Here is a 22241-nt window from a genome sequence, read left to right on the forward strand (position 1 = left end):
CATATTGACAAGTATGATTTTGGTGGAAAATCTCAAAACATGGCTCTGATGTGATTTAATCAGGATTTTAACATTAGAGCTATAATATCAATCAGTTATATTGATTTTCTTTTACAATGTTTTTGATTATTATATACCAGTGGCGAAGGGTGGAGGTAGGCTGTTAAGAACCACCATATATGGTGCACATTAAACTTTGTCACGTCATATGTATTTGTTTTCATTGAAATACGACTACAATTTTATTTACAGATGGTGTTGGTTAGTTTTTAAAATTCAATTAAACCCTGCGAAAACCAAAATACTTATCTATCTAAAATGATGCAAATAAGTCATACATAAATTTGGATATTTTATAGGTAAAATAATATTTTTTATCTATTATAGTTTGGTTTAGGCAGAGCTTAATGAATTTAAAAAAATGAACCAACAATATGTGTAATATGTAATATTAATCCAACGAAAACAAATAAGTATGAATGAAAAAGTGTGCACAATTTTGTGATATCTCTCAAAATATACCAAAACTATTATGGTTTGGTTTACGCAGGGTTTAATTGATTTATATGAATTAACCAACACCATCTGTAAATTGTTGTCTTAGTTCAATAAAAACAAATAAGTATGTATGATTAACAAAGTTTAATGTTCACTATTTCTGGCGGATCTTAACAGCCTATCTCCACCCTTCGCTACTGTTATCATGTAAAACACTTTTTGTATTGCGAATCAGATTATTATGGTTTCGTAACATGCAAATTATCACATATAATTTTTTTATTTCTGACATTTCTCAAATAATATTTGAAGATGCAAATTAAAGTGTCATAGATAGTGGGTTAGATATATTATTATCATAATTATTCCTCTTGGTTATGAAACTATATATTATTATTTACCTTACGATAAATATCATTCAGCTATAATTAATTACACAACATATAATATATGACATATTATGTCAAGGGAGGAATGTTATGAATAAACATATATTATTTAAATGAATACTATAAGTGTGAAGTTATTTACCATGGTCTGAGTTATTCACAAATAATGTAATTAAAAAAAAATGTACATCATTAAAATAATCATTTTATATTATGGAAATAAACAAATGGATTAAATAATATAATCTATTTATTCTATATTGGTTTTTAGAACTGATTGAAAACATAAAATTTAGCCAGTACTGAAGAAAATTATGAATCTTTGCGAATTTTAAATTTATAATAATTGACAATAATCATATCGATAATAAAGTGAACTGATGGTAGAACAGTTATGAATACGTTGGAACTAAATTTTCACAATACTTACTTTTACAACCATAATTTGAGGTGCGGCGGTTTGGAGTACTAATAACTAAAACGGTAAAGGCCGTACCTCAAGTCATAGTTTTCAATCTCTAGAGGGACTAACAAACAAATACTGAGTATGTGAGCTGCCAACATTTGTGTGTTGTTTAACGCTTAGTCCAGATACAGATACATCGGTTCGGTGAACAAATGAACATTGTATCAAAACTGTTTCCGAACATTTACGCAAGTACATTTGGGAACTTTAATCAGTTCTGGTACAAATGACCTTGGAAACATTGTTCACGAACAGATATTCTTGGTCTGGACTAGGTTCTCTAGATTAGAAAAGGTATTTAACAAACATTTGCTGGTGATTCTATATATTTTTTGAAATAATCAGTTCATTTAGCTATCGAATAGTCTATGTACATATAAAATAATCAGTGGCTTAATGCGAGAAGTCATTAAGTGATATTTTGGTTAATTCTGAGTTCTACGTTTCTTAAGTGCTTTTTTCACTATTCTCTGTTGCAGTCCATGAATGAAAGAAGCTACTAAGTGTCCAAAGATAATTAATTTTTAATACACATACATTATAACTCATTATCTTGAAGTAAATAATAATTATGTAATGTAAGAAATCATTATTACAATATTGTCATTTTGTTAGTTAATGACTTCTCGCAATAAGCCAACGTTTTATAAAACTCAAACTGTTCAGGGGCGGCAAACTAATACTTGTCCATAACAATAAATAATAGAATTTAATACAAATTATAACTGGAAAAATTTCTACAAACCTGGGGCGTCAGTTACATCCCTCGTAAATCGGCTCAACGGTTTATCAGGTTCGGTATTAATTACGGATAAAGACGGTGGCACGGCAAGACTTTCATCATAAGAGTCGCCACCTGGCGACACTGGATCAATCTCATAATTTTCCAAAGAATATTCACCTGTAGACGAAGCCTCTGGGTTTGTAAAGGCTCCGTTCGACGTCATCTCGGAGTTATCTGAAAGTTAAGAATTTTATTAAGACTTTATGAAGATTTCTTGGTTCTTCTCTCACTTTATTGAGTCTGCAACCTGGAATCTGTAGCCGCAACATTTATTACATGGATATATTCACAAACTAAACTATTATCTACTCACTGCGATAATGAAGAAAATTAGTAATCACTATGACATTACATGAAAAACCTATGTGCATATTAAGTAACCACAAATAATGTTTAATAACACGCGTAATTTTGTATAATTTGAGAGTGGATTTTCCTTTTGTCTAACCTTGATTAATCCAGTAACCACAAAGTACACAAAACAGGTAACAAGTCCTGTAATTTAATGTTGTTTTTAATTGGCGATCAATTATTGCATGATAAATTATCTGTGAACCTGGAATGAAATAGGTACACAGGGCTATAGAAACAACAATTAGGGAAATTGGACCCAGCCCCACGGTTTGAACTTTCGACACACTGATTAATTCTGAAGACAAGAGGATTACTCCAGTTTAAATGCAACCTTTTCAGTCAAGACAAAAAAATAATTCTCTTTTATTTCACCATGAATTTGTTTTGGTACTTGGCTCATTCGATATCATTCGATACAAAATGCAATTAAAATTGTACATGCTTTAAATGATAATAATTAGGTTTTTGTCTCGAATACGTTGGATTTTTGTATTGACTAGTTTACTAGATGGGTCTATAATTTATTTAGCAATTTGTACTGAAAAAAATGGCTTGTGTATATTCCATATAAAATGTATCATTCTGAACAAATATAGATCTTATGTATATCAATGCATTTCAATGAGTCACCTAAAATACCTTTTTACCTGGAAGTTCAAATGCTGTTTTGTAGCGGAAATGGTGATAACCACTATCTAAATGACTACATTCTTATTCGATTCACACCTGACTTGATTCGAAACGAGAGAAAATCTAAATATGAGAACTTTTCTAATATTCTGGCGACTGACAAACATGGCGATCTTACTGAAATTTTAATCTGTAAGATCAGTCAAATGCAGATAACTTTTAACTCAATGGTTAGTTATTACACTAAAATACTTCTGATGCAAAGTATTACTTTCAGTTGGTGCACAGCAAAACCTCCTTCAATAGAGATGGAGCCTATAGGACCACTGGTCCACTGATTCAGTTAACTACAAATGACTACATTGTAGGTGCATTTGCAAAGAACTACTGTTAATACATTTATATGCCAATTTTCAGGGTGTATAAAAAAAAGACAATCCATCATGATGAGTAAGATAAGTGGGTCTATTCTATACTTATCGACCGCTAAAGTGATAGATTTTATCAAACTCAGGGTAGGTTTGTATCAAAGTATTAGCACTTATTGTAACAATTACAATAAGTTGGTTGTAATACTTGTAATTGTTGCAATAACTGCTATATTTTAACAGCAGCAAGAAAGGTCCTGTTAAAATGTAGCGCTTATTGCAACAATTACAACCAACGTATTGTAATTGTTACAATAAGTGCTAGTACTTTGATACAAACCTACCCTAAGTTTGAAAATATTTATCACTTTATCACTTTAGCGGTCGATAAGTACAGAATAGACCCATTAAGCCAGTAATATTACACTTCAGCATTATTAACTATAACTGTACAGTAAGTGATCACAATGAACATAAAAAATGGCCACCATATTATATGAATAAGAAAATCGGAATCGGAACGATGATATTATTTGTGGTGTTTACCAACGTAACCAGTTTCACACGTTTACGTCGTAATAGAAATAACGTTTAAGAGCTTGTCCAGATGACGCCTGCATGTGGGCAGCTCAATGAGGTCACTTGTTCCTTGACCGGCGATTACATGTGGACGGCTCAATGGGTCACATGTACATGGAATTTGCGCGAGTCAAATCGTGTCATCTGGAAAAGGCCTAAGGCTCCTTCTATTTGAAATCAAAATTCTTTGGTACAGTCTTGGATTTAACTGTCCCTAAAATAAATAACTATTTAAGTAATCATTAGACACCATTATCACAAGGATAAGGAAAAAATATTCTACAATACGTACACATGTGATAAACGCCAGAATTTGGGTATTTTGTGTGGTTTTCCTTCCAAATTACTTATAATTCTATAAAACTACAGTTAATTAATAATACCATTAGTCACTACTTACCTTTCAACAGTTAAATCAATAAACAAGTAGGAAATAGGATAAAGTATGTATCTACAAACGAAAAGAATAACAAACCACACGTAGACAGTGATCAATGTGTTATAATCAGGGACCTCAGAAATAATGGGAACTGAAATACCTAATGGGTGTGGAGTAACAGGCAACCGATCTAGAGTATGGAAGAATATAAATATATAGACGAATAAGAAATCACGCACACTCTAGTGCACTCCAACCAAGATCATGGGCAGTTGCTCCTAGACACTTTCGACATAACTTTGAAGAGCACCTAACGTTCGTTACTCCACGGTATATGCCTGCATAACGGCTGTGGAGACGTGACGGGTGGTGGAGAGAAAAGCAAGTTTAACTATGAATTCACGATACTGTCTTTTAATAACTTGTTTTATGTGTTATTATCAGAACACAGCTCAAGAACATTACAAATCAAAAATACAAACTGTTAAATTTGATTAACTATTTCTTTCATTCAACGAATAATTCACAAGAATTAAGAATTTACCATTCTAATTATTGAACATACATAATTTTTACCAATGACATTATTAATGGACAACGCACTCAGTACAGTAGCTAGCAAGTAAATTCGTGCATAGCAACATTCGCACATGTATAGGTAGACGTCACGCAATTTCCATTATGCGATATCATGCAACGGAAATTTATAGCAATATGACCTTTATTGTAATGGCGTTAGAACAGTGTTTCTAGTGTCAATGTTCATTTGAATGAACCATTCGGCAGACCCAACAAAAAGCATCGGGAATTTATAGCAATATCACCTTTATTGTAATGTCGTTAGAACAGATTATGCCATTCAGCAGACCCGACAAAAAAGTGAGTGTCATTTATTTTTCCATATGCTTCCTCCATATTAATTTCATTGATTTATAACCAATAGAAAAAATCTTTTTTCAAAAAAGATTGACACCTGTAAAATGTTATATCATGTTGACATATCGCACCCCCAGTAAAATACTGTCGTATGTCTGAAATGGGCGTTTTCGAGTTATGGATGTGGTTGGATTCGTATTTTTTTTTGCTATTTTAATAAAATACTATCGTATCTCAAACTCAAATAGTGTCGGAGAGAAAGCACTTAATACAGTACATTACTTTCCGAAAACTGTTGAATAGATAATAAAATAGTGTTGTAACTAAGTTACGACAGTATTTTACAAGAAGCTTTCTAAAAAACTAAAACAATACTTTTCAAAAAAATACTGTTGTAACTCTGTTACTACAGGAAAATCTTGAGATACAGCGTAATTTTCTCACTAATTGCATGGATATTATTGTTCCAAAGTATTCAAACAAAAAAAACTGGAAGCAGCAGAGGCAACAATTTTTGTTATCAACAATTAAATGGAAGTAAAATACAAGAAGTATGCAAAAAATACTTTATCAACACATTTGGGGAGAGTGAAAGGTACTGCTCCACTGCATGGAAAACAAGAGATCTTCTTTCCGGAACGCCAATTCCAGAACAAAGAGATCACAAAAATCACAAAAAAATTATTGATGTTTAAAAAAATTATATAAGAGCTCACATTAAGTCTTTCCCAGTGATCTAGTAACATTATTTGCGTGCACAGACGTCCAAATTGTATTTAGATGGTAAATTAACAATTGCTGAAATGTATCGGTTATACAAAAAACAACAAGCTGACAGCAATATGCCATTTGGAAAAGAACACTATTATACGCATCTATATTTAATGACGAATTTAATATTGGCTTCTTTAAGCCTAAAAAAAGATTTGTGCGTTGAATGCGACCTATACAATAATTCTTCACCACCAGATGAAAAAAAACAACTTCAAGAAAAATATGAGACACATCAACCTGGAAAAAAGAGGCAAGGGATGAAAAGATCAAAGACGTAGCAGAGTCCCGAACTAATGGCCAAAATAGCGTCATTAATGTAGCTGTATATGATTTGCAGGCTGTTTTACCGCTTCCTTGCGGAAATGTGTCAACTTTCTATTATAAACGAAAGTTTGGCAATGTACAATCGTACAGTCTATAATATCACTGAAAATATTGCAAACTGATACATGTGGGACGAGAGTCAAGCTGCATGAGGATCCAATAAAATTGGTAGCTGTGTACTCGATTACAATGCATGTAAAAAATATCACCACAATGAGCATTTTATTTTTTACAGTGACAATTGTGCCGGGCAGAATAAAAATAAATACATTGCTGCAATGTATTTATATGCCACCGGGAATTCACAAAAAAATACAACGATCTCTCATAAGTTTTTGGTCACCGGGCATAAACAAAATGAATGCGATATCGTCCATTCTACAATTGAGCAGCAGAAAACCAGGGCTCTAAAAAGTGGACCAATATTTGTGCCCAGCCAAATGATTACCATTGTACAAACAAGTAAGAAAACAGGACAACCATACATAGTTAAACCCATGACGACAAATAATTTTCTCAACATGAAAAAACTAGCAGATGAAATCGGTAAAAATTACAACACGGATGAAAATGGAGAAAAAGTTTTGTGGCAGAAGATTAAAGTTATAAAAGTAGACAGAGACTATCCATACATTATTTTTTTTAAAACCAGTTATCATGAAGAATGTAGGAAATTGAATGTTCGACAACAGCAAATAGGCAAACCGTTACCAATGGATGGTCTCAATATATCCAAAACATATCAAGAGTGGCCAAAAATAACGACAATTAAAAAGAAGGATTTGCTTTCCTCTGCACCGCTAAACATCGTGAATTTTATTATGATTTTTTGCTTCTCTTCCAAGTGATGTTTAAAAATTAAAAATCGTATGTAAAAAATTTATTTTCCCATTAAATTAAATAATTAAGTATTTTTTTGTTGTTTTGAACTAATAATTGTATTTTTCTTTTTTTTTCAATAAATCTTTAAAGATTGTACCATAACTTAATATTTTGAAAACCTTCCTTTACAGTGCCCAACAAATTAGTTGAAATTATTAGAGTGATGGTAGGGAAATTTACATAGAAAGTATTGAGTTGATTCAAATTTTAACATGAAATTGTCAAATATCCTAATAAAATACAGTCGTAACTCAGAAATATTCAAATATCTCCGTTTGTATATGTTTTAGAGAAAAATGATGAATACAGTTGAAAATAGATCATGTTTTTCCATAAAAATGAGTAATATTTTTTACATTCAGACTTTTCCTGTATTTACAAAGAATATTTGAAACTTCAAATGGCTCTCCTGCAAAATGCCAATTTTTGACTTACTACAGTATTTTACTGGGGGTGCGATATATTAATATTAGATAAGACGTGGTACTGCGCAAGATAAATGTCAAAACGGGACAGCATGTATATTCCAGCTATATGCCATCCTAATTCGGATTGAAATTAATTAGGTACATTCACAGAATGATTAGCTATGACCAATTCAATAATTTCATAGTATTTAAAGAAGTTGCTAGTTTCTCATCTACCTGGTAACATTACTTATGGATAGAATAACAACTCAATTTACACTATTTATGGCAATTATCCTTGTAGATAGAAAATTGTTAACTCATTTAAATTGTTTTTTCGAGATAAGATACTACAGCCTTTGTCTCTGTTGAGCACTTATTTACATTTTATTTAATATTATGATGTACTTACTTACAGAATTAAAGTATTATCACTAATATGTAGTTAACAAAAATAATAAATGTAAACACTTTCCCACTGTTATTGTGTGTAAGGTAGATTTGCAGCTGTGTTTCTTTTTGGGAACTAAAAAAGTATTCTAACTGAAATACTTTGCGTAATCACTAATTGCAAAACAATCGAGTTTTTAATTAATAGAATGACAAGCACCGTAAAATGAAAGTGAAAATTCCTACCATGAACAAAATATTTGTGAAGTAGGTACTTAGTTATATTTCACAATATTTGGATACATAAAAGACAGTCATTATTATACCTATGCCCTTACATATTTAAAATAACCCATAACAATGTTATTATTATTATTTTGACGACACTTATAGAAAAACTAGGTACCGTTTCCGACGAAAAGTTTCTTTATAACCAATGTCAAACTTTCTCTGGCTGTCATGTTGAATTGAATAAATTTTCCTATTAACTTGTGAAGTACTTATTTATGGGGATTGAACGACACTTGTTTATGTAAACGGAAAATTATTATTATTAAATTAGTAATCACATACCTTTTCTGTAATCCTCAAGATAAAATTCTTATCGATAGATAACAGACGATTTGATTAGGTCAGTATATTGTTGACTGTCTTCAGTTGTAATAGAGACATTACACTGTGACCTCGTTTCCCTCAATTGAACAAAAACGTATTAAAATTGAACACAATCATCAATTTTTTTAATGATTAAACGGAAACGCCCATGGTTAAAACTTATATTTGGTTAATACGAAATATCACTCAAAAGTTATGTTTATTAATAGTAAAAGCTATCTTGTAGAACTATAAATAAATACAACTGTAAACAAGCACCATGTGATTACGATTCAATATATGAATTATGGATGGATACTATTATTGAATAGTTTTAATAATTATGACGTTTAGAATAATACGCAACACATCCGCGTCGTTCAGTCTTTGACAATACAGTTGTCAGAATTGAAACGATTTCGCATTCGCACTGAGTGCAATAAAATAATACACAACAATTTAAAAAGAATGTTGCCAAAATTCACCAACAGGGTGGGAATGTTTTGAGTTATCTTGTCCAAAATTAGTATTAATTAATAATACGATCAACGAATAAATTGTACAAAGCTATCTCACAAAACATCAAAAATAATATGAAGTTTGTTATAATTTCTGCTTACCTTTAGATGTTCTAAAATATGACCGTGCTACGTCATACTCTCATTCACAACCGGTTCGGAATAAACAATCAAATTAGTGCTGCTATTCGTTCGCAGATGGTAATACTAGGCCCAAATTTTATTTTAGGTATGGTCCCAATATTGAAGCTCGATTTGAGATAAATAAAAAGGATTTCAAGTTATACACATTTATATTTTTATAAATATCGGTGTTTTTTTTTAAATGAATATAAAAAATATTAAAACGATGAATTAGTCAAAAATCTACACGAGTTTTATTTCAAGTTTTATTTTGCAACACTTCTAGCTACTCTATTGCTGGAGGTCCTCCACAGACAGGTCTTGGAGGCTTACTGGAGGACCTCCACGAACATTATGGATAGCTCTTGGTAGGTACATCGCATCTACAACCTGTCTGACCTGTTGAAAAGCATAGCATTAGTACAGATGCGCCTTCTTTGTTTTGTTTTAATCAGGGAATGGGACAACTGGACTCCGGACAATTGGACGCCGCACTGACGTAGACGAGGTATTTTAATCAGTTTCTATCTGCTGCTTAGTAGTTTTAATTCATTTTACTCTTAACACAATGTATTCTTTATTGCGGATTGAGAAATATCATGCCTAAGACTTTATATAAAATAAATATGCACGATTAAATCATTATTTACGTCTGCACATTTATATTCTCACCAACTATTAAATCATAATATAATCATTTAAATATAAACAATAATATTAAATATTTTTTAAAGTACCTATAAGTACCTATCGTCTATTTATTTTCGAATTCCGTGGCGTCCAGTTGTCCCGGTGCCAAATCGTCCTAGACCCTTTTAATCATTAGATTATGACGTTTAACCATTATCTACGAGCTTGTCCGAACCCATCAAATAGGTAGCACCATACAATGACAACGTCGCGTCTTGCTTACGCTTGAAGAATGAGATTGGTGAGACAATCAGCACTTTTACATGTAAGCAGACAAGCAGTTATTATCGCGATAGTTTAAAATACACACTATTGGTGTAAGTAAATCCATGCACGTACAGGCGCTATCAGTATATGCATCACTTATATAATATAATTTGTCAAAAAATGTGTATTTACTAAATTTACTATAAATAATAAAGAGGCCAAAAGGCGAAAAATTGATCGCTAAAGATGATTCAATAAAATTGTACATACACACTTTTAACTAAAATTGTACATACACAATTGTACTACATACAAAACAGATAACTTCAAATTCCACCATGTACCCTCCCTTCAGTCAATGGGTAGTATTTATTTGACCAATTTTAGTACATATGTTTATTTTCAAAATAATATAGAATTCAGAAATTTTTATTCATACCTTGGACTTCACAACGAGTTTAAAAATGACGTCGTCAAAGCGACCAAGCAATGGAGGGAGGTATTATGAATAAAATATTATATTGAACATTATATTGTTATAGTTACAAGATAAAAAGAACTTTTTTTATATACTTACAACATTTTTAAATTTTCTGTTGAATCATATTGTAAACTTGACTTGACTATCTTAAACGATCAAAAAAAATTGTACTTGATAGAAATACTGAATAATGAAATGTCATTTCATATTGATTTCCATAGTAACGCACGTATATATTATTTAATAATTTAGTTGCTAGGACCCCCTAGCAATCAATAATGGTATCGAAATAACTTTTCATACAAAACAGAATTAACTAAAAATGAATTCAATTCTACTTAAAGATGGCTAAAAGAATTAAAAAATGCATTGGCATCGTGTTCTGATGTACCTATTCTAAAAGTTTAAAATGTCTAGCTAGTCGGGAAGTTAGTTAAAAATCGATTGCAAAATTTGTACCGGACAAATAAGAACACGACCTAAGAAAAACGTTGTAATAATAATAAATGAATTTTATTACAGTTCGTAATTTATATTTTAGACGCAAGGGAAAGGTGTTGTGATCCTATCAAAGTATTGTCTCTGATAATAGTGTCAAAATATAAAATATAAATCTTATATTGTCTTAATAACTAATCTGGGCCGACCTGTTAATACTCAGAGATTGTCAAAGTTTTTTTGTAGGTACCTACTACATAAATCTTTGAGTACAAGACGTGATCTTACGCAGTTTTTTTGGTTACCGCTACCGCAGCAGTTGTAAGGACTCAGCCCGGGTGAATGCAAAATACTACCTCGTACACCTATATCTCAATTCAAATAATGGAATTTACAGAATGAAACTATGCAGTGTATAACTTATTCGTACGAGACGTAAATTGACAATTAAAAATTATTGGTGCTGTGAGTACTGTATACCTCATAAGGTCCTTTAAGTTTAAGACGTCCGTTCAGTCGTGGTTTCCGTTTTGGTCCGTTCAGTTTTGAAACGACGGTGTATTTAGACGATCAGTTTAGTTATCCGTTGCGTTTCAGTTGACAGTTCAGTTGGGAAACTGCGATGTATATTTACGTATTTTTTCCCACTAAAAATGAATATTATTTTTATAGTAAATTTCTAAACATATTGGTTGGTATAATGCACTAAGGTGCATGGTTGCTATATCAGTTCCGTGCAGTATCGTTTCGATACAAGGAAATGTGGCACTAAAATCTATTCATTCTGACATAGCGCCATGGGCGGCCGTACATAAATCGCGGCTGCATGTACATAGCGAGTGGAGATGGGGTAACTCATATCAAAGTATCATATAAATATTTGAAGAAATAATAATATTTCAATCGAAACTAAAATGAGTGTGAAAAATACGGCAATATAGTAATTTACGCGTCAATTTAAATGGAAACTCTAAAAACGGATATGATTACTGATGGAAATTCCACCCTGTCTCGTCTCTATTTCGGTTTCAGTCTGTCGCTTCAGTTTTTCATTTACACGTCGGTTTAATTGATAGTTCGACTGAAACGTACAGGTACAGCAAAACTGATCCTTTAAAAACACCTTAGTCCTGACTAGGGATTCCAATCCCGGGATCCCGGGATCCCGAGCTATTTTCGATACCTATGAATCCCGGGATTGATAAACATAATCCCAAAACTTTCGAGATTAATTTTTTTATCAATTTTTATGGAAAATAAAATAAAAACGAAAATATAACAGAAAAAATAAACAAAATAACAAATACCTACATTAGAAATAAACTGAGTTTGAATGAAGTTTGATTTATACCCATGTGCAAGTTGCCGATTCATTTTATTTTTTCACATAAATTAATAAAAATGAGAAAGATTGGAAAAAAACAATGCTTCACACTATTAACAGAGTAATTCCACCATGATCTCATGCGTTTTACGGAAGTTTCATATTTGGCTGACTACTTAGATTTATGAAGCGGAAAGGCCATAAGTACACCATGATTTGCTTTACTATTTTAAATCTCGCCAACCCATTCATTACGTGTTTACTATCAGAAACAGCAATCTCATATTAAATTCACATTATTATTTATATTAAAATATTATTTACTCCATTAAACTTATGTATTTCCAAGATTGAACGTATACAAGATTAACAATACATCATCATCAGCCTGAATCTATCCACTGCTGGATGAAGGCCTCTTCAAGTTGCTTCCACTTCTCTCGGTCCTGTGCATTGCGTTGCCACGTACTTCCGCAGAACTTTATCATTTCATCGATCCAGCGGCCTCTAGGTCTACCTTGTGGACGTTTTGTACTTCTTGGATACCACTGGATGACTAGATTTGTCCAACGATTGTCTCTTCTTCGAGCTATGTGTCCAGCCCATCTCCATTTAAGGCTTTTAATAAACTTTATTACATCGCAAACCCTTGTCTGCTTCCTTATCCACTCATTCCTCTTTTTGTCCTTTCGCGTTATGCCCAGCATGCACCTCTCCATACCACGTTGTGCTACTCTAAGTTTCTGGATCTCTCTTTTACTTAGGGCCCACGTTTCACACGCATATGTCATCACGGGAAGCACACACTGGTTGAACACTTTGCGCTTTAGGCACAGTGGAAGGTCACTTTTGAAGACATTATTCAGGCGGCCAAAAGCACTCCAGCCTAGCTTTACTCTGCGAACAATTTCATCAAATATACATCCATCTATAGATACTTGTTGTCCCAGATAGATGTAGCTTTTCACCTGTTCGAGCTGAGTGCCATTGATGAGGATCTCTTTTTGGCCTGCAAAGCAGTTGAACATGACTTTCGTCTTTGTTACATTTATTTTCAAACCTACTTTGTTGCTTACTTCAGCGAGTTCCTGCATTCTGCTTTGGAGGTCTTCTGAGTCTTGCGAGAAAATTACTATGTCATCGGCAAAGCGCAGATGACTCAGGTATTCTCCATTTATGGGGATCCCTTTGTCATTCCAGTCAAGTTGCCTGAATAAGTCTTCAAGGGTAGCTGTAAATAGTTTAGGTGAGATTGTATCACCTTGTCGGACTCCTTTGCTGATAGGAAATCTGCGCGATGGTTTATGGAGATTTACAGATGCTGTTGCGCTACTGTATATATTATTGAAAATATTTATATAGCGTCCAGGGATTCCTTGTTTTCTGAGTGCGTCGAGTATTGAACATTTCTTTATCGAATCAAACGCCTTCTCATAGTCTATAAAACCCATGCATAGTGGCAGTTTGTATTCCTGGTACCACTCTATGATTTCTCTGACGACTTGGATATGGTCCATAGTGCTGTATCCTCCTCTAAATCCGGCTTGTTCTCTCGGTTGGTTCTCGTCTAGTACATTTTGCAGACGGTTTGAGAGAATTTTTGTGAACGTCTTGTAGAGAATAGGGAGTAGACTTATTGGACGATAATTTGCTAGGTCTTCTCTGTCACCTTTTTTGTGAAGAATGACAATGCTGGCATTTTTCCATACCTCTGGGACATCCTCTTTGCATATGCAGGCTGTGAACAATTGTGCAAGTACTTCATTTGCATCCTTTCCTGCTTTTTTGAGGATATCTATCGTTAAACCGTCTTCCCCGGGGGCTTTCCCACTTTTCATGTAATTTAAAGCATGGGTTACTTCCCAGGATGTAATTTCGGGAGTATGGTCTTCCGAATTTCCATTTCTCTGAAGATCTAAGTCTATAGTCGTATTGTCAGTGTCATCACTGTAGAGATCGCTGTAGAACTCTTCAACTCGGCTTAACAAGTGTTCCCAATTTCTGACGATAGAACCTTAAATATATAAATTATACGAGATTTATTTTTGACCGATTTTATCAATGTTATTTGTAAATATAAAATTTTTATGTTAACAATAGAAAAAATTCCAATCCCGGGACCAGTCCCGGGATTGTCAAATTGTAATCCCGAAATCCCGGGATCAGAATTTTGACTCGGGATTGGTTTCCCTAGTCCTGACTGATTATTATTCGTGTTTTTAGCACGGTTTGAGAGTTGCTGATCTGGTTACGCAATTCACCAATCACCCTATGTGTCTAATGGCCAGATAAGCATAATTTAGAATGGCAACGGTTGATCAAAAGGCAATGTGATTGTGCCGAGAGTGTTTTATTGAATTAGTCGAGAGGAAAAGGTTTGGCCTCTCTCCTTTGCATACGGCATACATACACACATACATATTTTTTGCTTGACCAAGTTTGGTACTATTTATCAGCTGTCTGGACTTACAAACAGACATTGCACGATGTTTTTTGTCGTTTATATGAAAAGTCTGATTTAATATCAACTTGCGAGCAATGTCGAATGCAATTTTTGAAATGAAACACTTACTCACTCAAATATCAAATTCAAATTTATTTATTTTTACATACCGTGAACATTACAAATTTTAATTTTAAGACGTTCACAACATGACATTTAAAAACAGAGAAACAGTGTAACGAAGAAATAAATATATGCAGTATCACAAAAACAGCATGAAAAGTAAAGTAAAAGGTAAAAAAAATATAAAATATATAAATTATAAATTTCAATTTCAATTTATTTATTTTTTAACGTATTTGTGGATATTACAAATTATAGGTTTAAGACGTTCACAACATGACATTTAGAAACAAAGATATATAAAACAGTAATTACATAAAAAAAGAGATAGATCAGTAGATAAATTAGATAGGTACAAGGAAGCACACCGGATGAGTTAAGCAGACCCTATTTTAAGAATTTATAAAACAACGTCCACCTTAACCTGTTCTCACGTAGGTGGAATATATCAACACCCGAAGCAATTTCGTTGAACATAGTTATCGCCCTCCCAATTGGCATCACAAGTGGCAGGTTGGTTCTGCAACTTGGGAGAATAAACAACTGAATAAGTATGGAAACACACCGAATGAGCTAAATGAACCCTATTTTGGCTATAAAGCGTCAGTGAGTTTTTGAAATTTCATCGTATTAGTGTATCGTTATCATTAGTGATTAGTGAATTGCGATTGCCACAAAAATGATGCTTGTGCAAACATTAGTGTTCTCGATATTTCTACACGGAGTCGAGTCGTGGACCCTGAAGGCAAAGCAACGGAAGGTAATTGATGCCTTTGAGATGTGGTGTTGGCGACGAATGCTTCGTATTTCTTGGACGGAGCTCATTACGAACCAGTTAATCATCCAGAGACTGAAGATAAAGGAACGGCTCTCGACAATATGTTTGAGAAGAATTCTGCAGTTTTTTGGGCATATTATCAGGCGCGGACCGGACAATCTGGAGAGACTGGTAGTATTGGGTAGCCTCCAGGGAAGGCGAAGCAGAGGAAGAGCGTCTGCGTGCTGGAGCGACCAAGTGAAAGAGCTGACTGGGGGTGGGGGGGAGGGCACCATCCATTCTGCCCTGAGAGAAGATCGAGAAGGATGGAAAGTCATGGTCGCTCAAATGATGGCGAAATTCAAATGTGGTCACGATCCTCAGCCATGAGTGCATGACCAAGAAGAGAGATCATTAGTGAGTAGGTACCTATTCATCAGTAGTAATTATCGTATTATCTTCTTATTTCCCGTACCTCACAAGCGTGTTCTTTTTCTATCTCCACAGTTTACCTCTTTCCAAAAGTCACCTTTCGCCACTGATAGAGAATGGATATTCAACGGATTTAGTTCATAAATATATATATTTTTTTAATAGATTCTTTGACCTTGGTTAAGCACAATCGGGGTGGACCGGTTCAATCATCATACAACCAAATTTAAAGCTTAGAAGATGTCGAATTAAATACTTTTATTACATGCGAACATTTTCAAGGAAAGCGAAGCGACGTTTAGCTATTTATAATAAAAAGAATGTTGTTTTTTTATCTTGTAATTTTTCAAATTCAAAGAATTCAACAACATTTTGTTTTTGTATAAAAAATGAATTACAAAACTGAAAATGTTGTAGAATCAAACGATTGAAAAGTCACCATTATTTATTTTCTCCCAAGACTAAGTCTGAAAATATAGAGTTCCACAGTGTACAATATATAAATATTATAAACCATGGTCTTAGCTAACCCATTGTTCGACACATTGGCCTAACCATAGGGTTAATATAATATAAAATAAAACTAACTTGTGTATTTTAACCCGTCGCCAGGATGCGATTTTGTTGTCACCTGTACGACAGTATTACAATGAATTTATATAACTAAACTTTTTTTATTGGCAGTGGTGTCCCTAGATAAAATTCTGCCTCATTTTGTATACGCTATTTTTAATCATCCTTTGAAGACTCCATATCTAAAACCGGGTACTCATTAGCGAGCCGTTATTGTAACCGTTCCAGATACTGTAAGTAACCAACTCTAGGTGCGAAATAATTATTTATTAGGCTCGCGAACTAATTATTTGGCATCCATACTGGTTACTGTATCTGCAATGGTCACAGTTACGGCTCGCTAATGACTACCCGGCATAAGAAATGTGTTGTATGAATACATTACTAATAAAATATATAACTAAAACATACAAAATTAAATTTATCAATATTTTTGACATTGGTAATACAGTGGTTTATTAAATATCATTTTTGAGATACATTAATTTGCTTTGTCTTTAGGAATTAGGGGCGATCCGTGACGCTTTTCTTCTTATATCCTATTTATCCCTATTTACCTATTTATAATGATATCGCAAAGATTTGGGCATTATTAAATAGATAATCGATACAATGACGGCGCGACGCTTCGATACAGACTAAAATCGTGGGAGCGGTAGCTGAGACACTCTGTAATGCGTCAATTACATTGAGCTACTTTACGAGTTGTTTGTTGGCGAATTTAATAGCGGGCGATTCAGCTACTGAGATTTTGATGATGACACACAAAACTTTCCATTCGCTGAGAAGCCACAAGCCAGCGACTATTTTGACAGGTTTTTTTACCGGGAGGTTGCTACTGCGCTCTACTGCGCAGACGCAGTAGGCCCACACGCCGGCGTGTAGCGTGTAAAGTTGACCGGCTTTCAACTTTTCTCGGTAGATTGTTTACAATCTGATTGTTAGCTTGTTCAATGATGACACTGGGCGACTTTACAGGCAGATTGTAAATTCGCCAACAAGCAGCTCATAAAGTAGCTGTAATTGACGCATAAGAGGGGTTTGCATCTTTCGTTTCGACGGCTAACGCAACTTCCATGCGCACTGGTTAATAAGCCAGACTGTAACGCTCCTTTCACATTATACGTTTTTGATCGTACGGCAAAAAATCGAACTGCGACATTCTTTTAGTGGCGCAAAGAAGAGCATGGCGCTTTTCACATTTCATGGCACCGTATAGCAGCCGTCTATTTCCACTGTATACACGGCGGCCGGACGGTTACCGGTGACTCAGTGGTGTACGTGACATAATGCACACTTTCATATTAGACAGTTTTAAATGGTACAAACAACACATCACTCAACCACAAAATGAGCTATAGTGAGCAAAGAGCGTGAGCTTGTACGGATTACGGATACTTACGGATTTTTACCGTTCGATTTTTTTCCGTACCGTCAAAAGCGTATAATGTGAAAGGAGGGTAATAATTATTATTCGCAAATCTGCACGTGTCGTTTCTCGTCACCAATGACGTTGAAGAGTAACGGAAGTAAACTAGACATCGCGAACCCGACAAAACAATTAGAGTCTTGTTAAGCCTGTTATGTTAATTAATACATTTTGTTTCCAACCTGTGAACTGATTTTTTCAATGGAATGATATTTTCGTTATTACTCAGTTTACGTAGCTATTTCTAGGGATTGCAGTACCGGTTTTTCGGTTTTTCTTAATGAATACCGGTATTTCTTAAACATTCAAAAAAACAGAAGTAGGTGCTTATCAATAAATATAGATATTAAAATCTTTTTAAAATATTATTTTATAGCAAAAATCTACATACCTACATTTATTATGTTGACATTTAAAAATATATATTCATCATAATTGTAGAACTAGTGATTTTTTACTAATAATTTGAATATATTGATAAGTTTAACTAAAGGCCTCAAAAGTTCATCAAGTGCAAATAAGTCCCGGCTGCAAATTCAAAACTTGAATAGTCATCAATAATTATAGAATAATTGAACATTTTTGTCACGAATGTTTTCTATTTCGAAATATTATGATAATTCATCGTGACAATTACTTATATAAATATATTTGACGAAATTTGTTTTATTATTTTTTCACCTCTGTTGGATTCACTCGATATATTTGCATTTCAGCAGCACAAAACTTATAATTCATTTTCAAAAACGAAAGCGAGTGTGCTTTCTTAATACCGAAAATTCCGGTATTTGGATTTTTAAAACCAGTATTTCGGTATTGATAAATACTGGTATACCGGTTTTGAAATACCGGTATTACAATCCCTAACTATTTCTATATACCAAATGTTTCTCCTTGATATCACGCCTTTCGAGTAACTGCTGCCCCCAAGCGATGCTCAATCTGCATACCCCCACGGAACGTCACTGATTATTAGATATTACTAGATAAACTGTATAACCCATCGGTTGTTTCTTGGTCAATAAATGATACTTAATGAGTGGAAAAATTATATAAAAATATTATTAATGCAAATTATACATGGTTATAATGAAATTTTATTTGCCTTTCTGCAAGAGATTATCCATTTCACTTTAAGTAATTCATTGTTTTATATAAGATGTCATAAAGATACATAATCGAATATTAATGACTTTCAGTGAACTTCCTACAGTCTTATGTCACAAAAATAAATACTGCAGTCAAATGAATGACATACCTACTCCATTATGCTTAAATATTTTTAATGTAAGTCATCAAGCTATACTTAGTATTTTTCTGAGTATTTGCAGGTTAACTAATTATTAGCATTGTTTCTACTTTGCTTGTAGAGAGTAATAAAACCTACATTGGAATCAATTTATTTGTAAATATGATCACTGAAAATATACCCACAGATGCATTATAAGAAAAATAATCAAAACTTTATGATTGGTCGTCTAATTAAGCTTAGTTACATTGAAAGAAAAAGTATTGTAACGAAAGAAAGTAATGCTACTGGCATCAAATCTGCGCATATATTCTATACACAATGCTGCTATCGGCGGTTATCGGCGGGTATCGAGGGTAGTTTATCATATTTATATATTGAAGTTACGTTAGCCGTCTAAATTATCCGCCTCTTTTTAGAGATTTTTGACTAATTCATAATTCACCGAGCTTCAATATTAGGACCATACACAAATAAAATTTGATATAAATAAAAAGGATTTCAAGTTATATACATTTATATTTTTATAAAATGGATGTTTTTTAAAATAAATATAAAAAAATAATAAAATTATGAATTAGTCAAAAATCTTTTAGGCAATGCTTAGAAAACTTAATAAACTAAATTTTAATAATAAATATTACCATAAAATATAAGTACTAATAAGATGGGGTCCGATTCAACAAATTCACATTTTGACATCTTTGACCTAAAATAAAAAATATTTTTCTTTTTAATGTTTTCAGATGGATATTTATTAATTAACATAGTTGAAATTGTAAATTATCAAAAAAAAAATCTCATATTGTAAGCTTCGTATTTTTCCTCTAGGTACCTCTGATAGGTAGAGGGTATCGCTTTAACAATGCTGTCGTAAATTAAAGCCGTTTACACACAGAGAAAATGTTGAAAACCTCATTATATATTTTAAATCATAAAACAGCTTCATTTTTATCGTTTTATTACAAGATTAACTCAGTAGTGTACACAACTGACTGGGGGAGACTTATTGCAAAATATTGAATTTATACACCGACCTATGTGTGTGGTATCGCATAAAATCTAACATGCTGAAATACGGTCAATGCATATTGTGATACTCTGATAATAATATACTATGTACGTACACTTCATACGTAAGATATGATTGTGCAAATTCGACATTATTGGGACAAGTAATGATTTAATCGACGCATGTTTGGATTTTATTAACTTACAAAGATATAGTCGTATTGTTATTAAGTTATCATAACTACCAGTCGCATTTAAATCACAATCTGATAAAACCTCCGTTGTGACCAAATTGAAATTTTACAGGAGAAACATAAATGAAGATATACTTTGTAAGTCGCTGAATAACTCCATTTACCTAATTAACAGATAGTGGGAAGCTCGTCATCATCATATGATTATAATAATTCTGATATAACACACGAAATTGATGGTATTATGGTTGTTTTAAAATGATACATGTTAAATAGAATGTTTATAATATAATACAGGGGTAGTCAAACTGGTCCCTACCACCCACTAGTGGGCGTACCTGCTTTCATGGTGGGCGGTAGGGGTTTTAAAAACATTTTCATTATGAAAGAAAGAGGAAACCTTCGTGTGTTCCTGACAAAAATTGAGCCATACACACATACACCATACATATTGAGATATAGGTACAGTATTTAGTTTCGCAGCATCAGCCTCAGGGATCTCAATAATAATTTAATTAATTAAATGTAATTTAATCAGACTTCATGCTTCCATGTATACAAAGTAAAATAAAAATAGATTTAACTACAGTAAGTTGTTTTATAAAGATTTATTCTGCCAAACTTAGCGAAAGTCTGACATAAAGTATTTGGTAACTAATTATTATTGTATGCTTTAACTTGCTGTAACTTGCTTTATAAATCACCTTACTGTGGAACCGGTTGGCGGTTATAAAATTTTACTACTAACAGAGATACCAAAGTGGGCGGTAGGTATAAAAAAGTTGACTGCCCCTGATATAATATGTAAATAAACATATTTTAATTTTGTTGGAATATGAGAAGACACAAGATTTGAGAATGTAACATTCTATAATATATTAAACATACATAGTTTGAAAACATCTCATGCATATACACACTAGAAAAAAAAAATTTGTAGAAAAAAATACGACACCCGACGTAACTTGAACCTGTATTCGCGCCAGTGTGCTTTTCCAATTAAGCTACGGGCATCCTACTTAATTACAACGATTTTAACTAGTAGTGGTTGCATGAAATACTTATCGAATTACGTTATAATAGTGTCGTTTTTTTCTATAATAAGATTTTTTATAGTGTGTATATGCATGAGATGTTTTCAAACTATGTATGTTTAATATATAGAATGTTACATTCTCAAATCTTGTGTCTTATTCGTTGAATAAAAGAATTAGTTTATTATACATGTTTTACACAAATATTGTAACATCAGAGGTTGGAACAGATCAACGACCGTCGACCATATATATTTCACCCACGTGAGTATGAATATTCTTTGGGCGTTGTTTTATAAATTCTTAACATAGGGTCGGTATACTTCCATGAGTTCCATGTATCTTCTTTATTTTACAACGTTTTTATTAGGTCGTATTCTTATTTGTCCGGTGCTTGTTTATCCAGTACAAATCTTGCAATATATTTTTAACTAACTTCCCGACTAGCTAGACATTTGAATCTTTTATAATATATCAGAACACGATGCCAATGCATTTTTTAAATTCTTTTAGCCATCTTT

The 22241-nt window shown here is 33.0% G+C and overlaps 1 protein-coding gene across 1 annotated transcript in view; it reads right to left on the reverse strand.

Annotated features, from left to right (window-relative positions):
* Positions 1-9091, reverse strand: part of Pld (Phospholipase D) — a 53857-nt gene extending 44766 nt beyond the window's left edge. The window contains exons 1-2 of the mRNA XM_085959048.1: positions 8674-9091; positions 2099-2311 (exon numbers count right to left, since the gene is read on the reverse strand). Coding sequence (XP_085815174.1) covers positions 2099-2300 — 202 coding nt within the window. The 5' untranslated portion in view covers positions 2301-2311; positions 8674-9091. The remainder of the gene's footprint in view (positions 1-2098; positions 2312-8673) is intronic.
* Between the last annotated feature and the right edge of the window lie 13150 nt (positions 9092-22241).

The sequence above is a fragment of the Rhyacophila brunnea genome, unplaced genomic scaffold (assembly GCF_057557595.1).
Source record: "Rhyacophila brunnea isolate RB1 unplaced genomic scaffold, BYU_Rbru_1.0 scaffold_8, whole genome shotgun sequence".
Classification (NCBI taxonomy): Eukaryota; Metazoa; Arthropoda; class Insecta; order Trichoptera; family Rhyacophilidae; genus Rhyacophila; species Rhyacophila brunnea.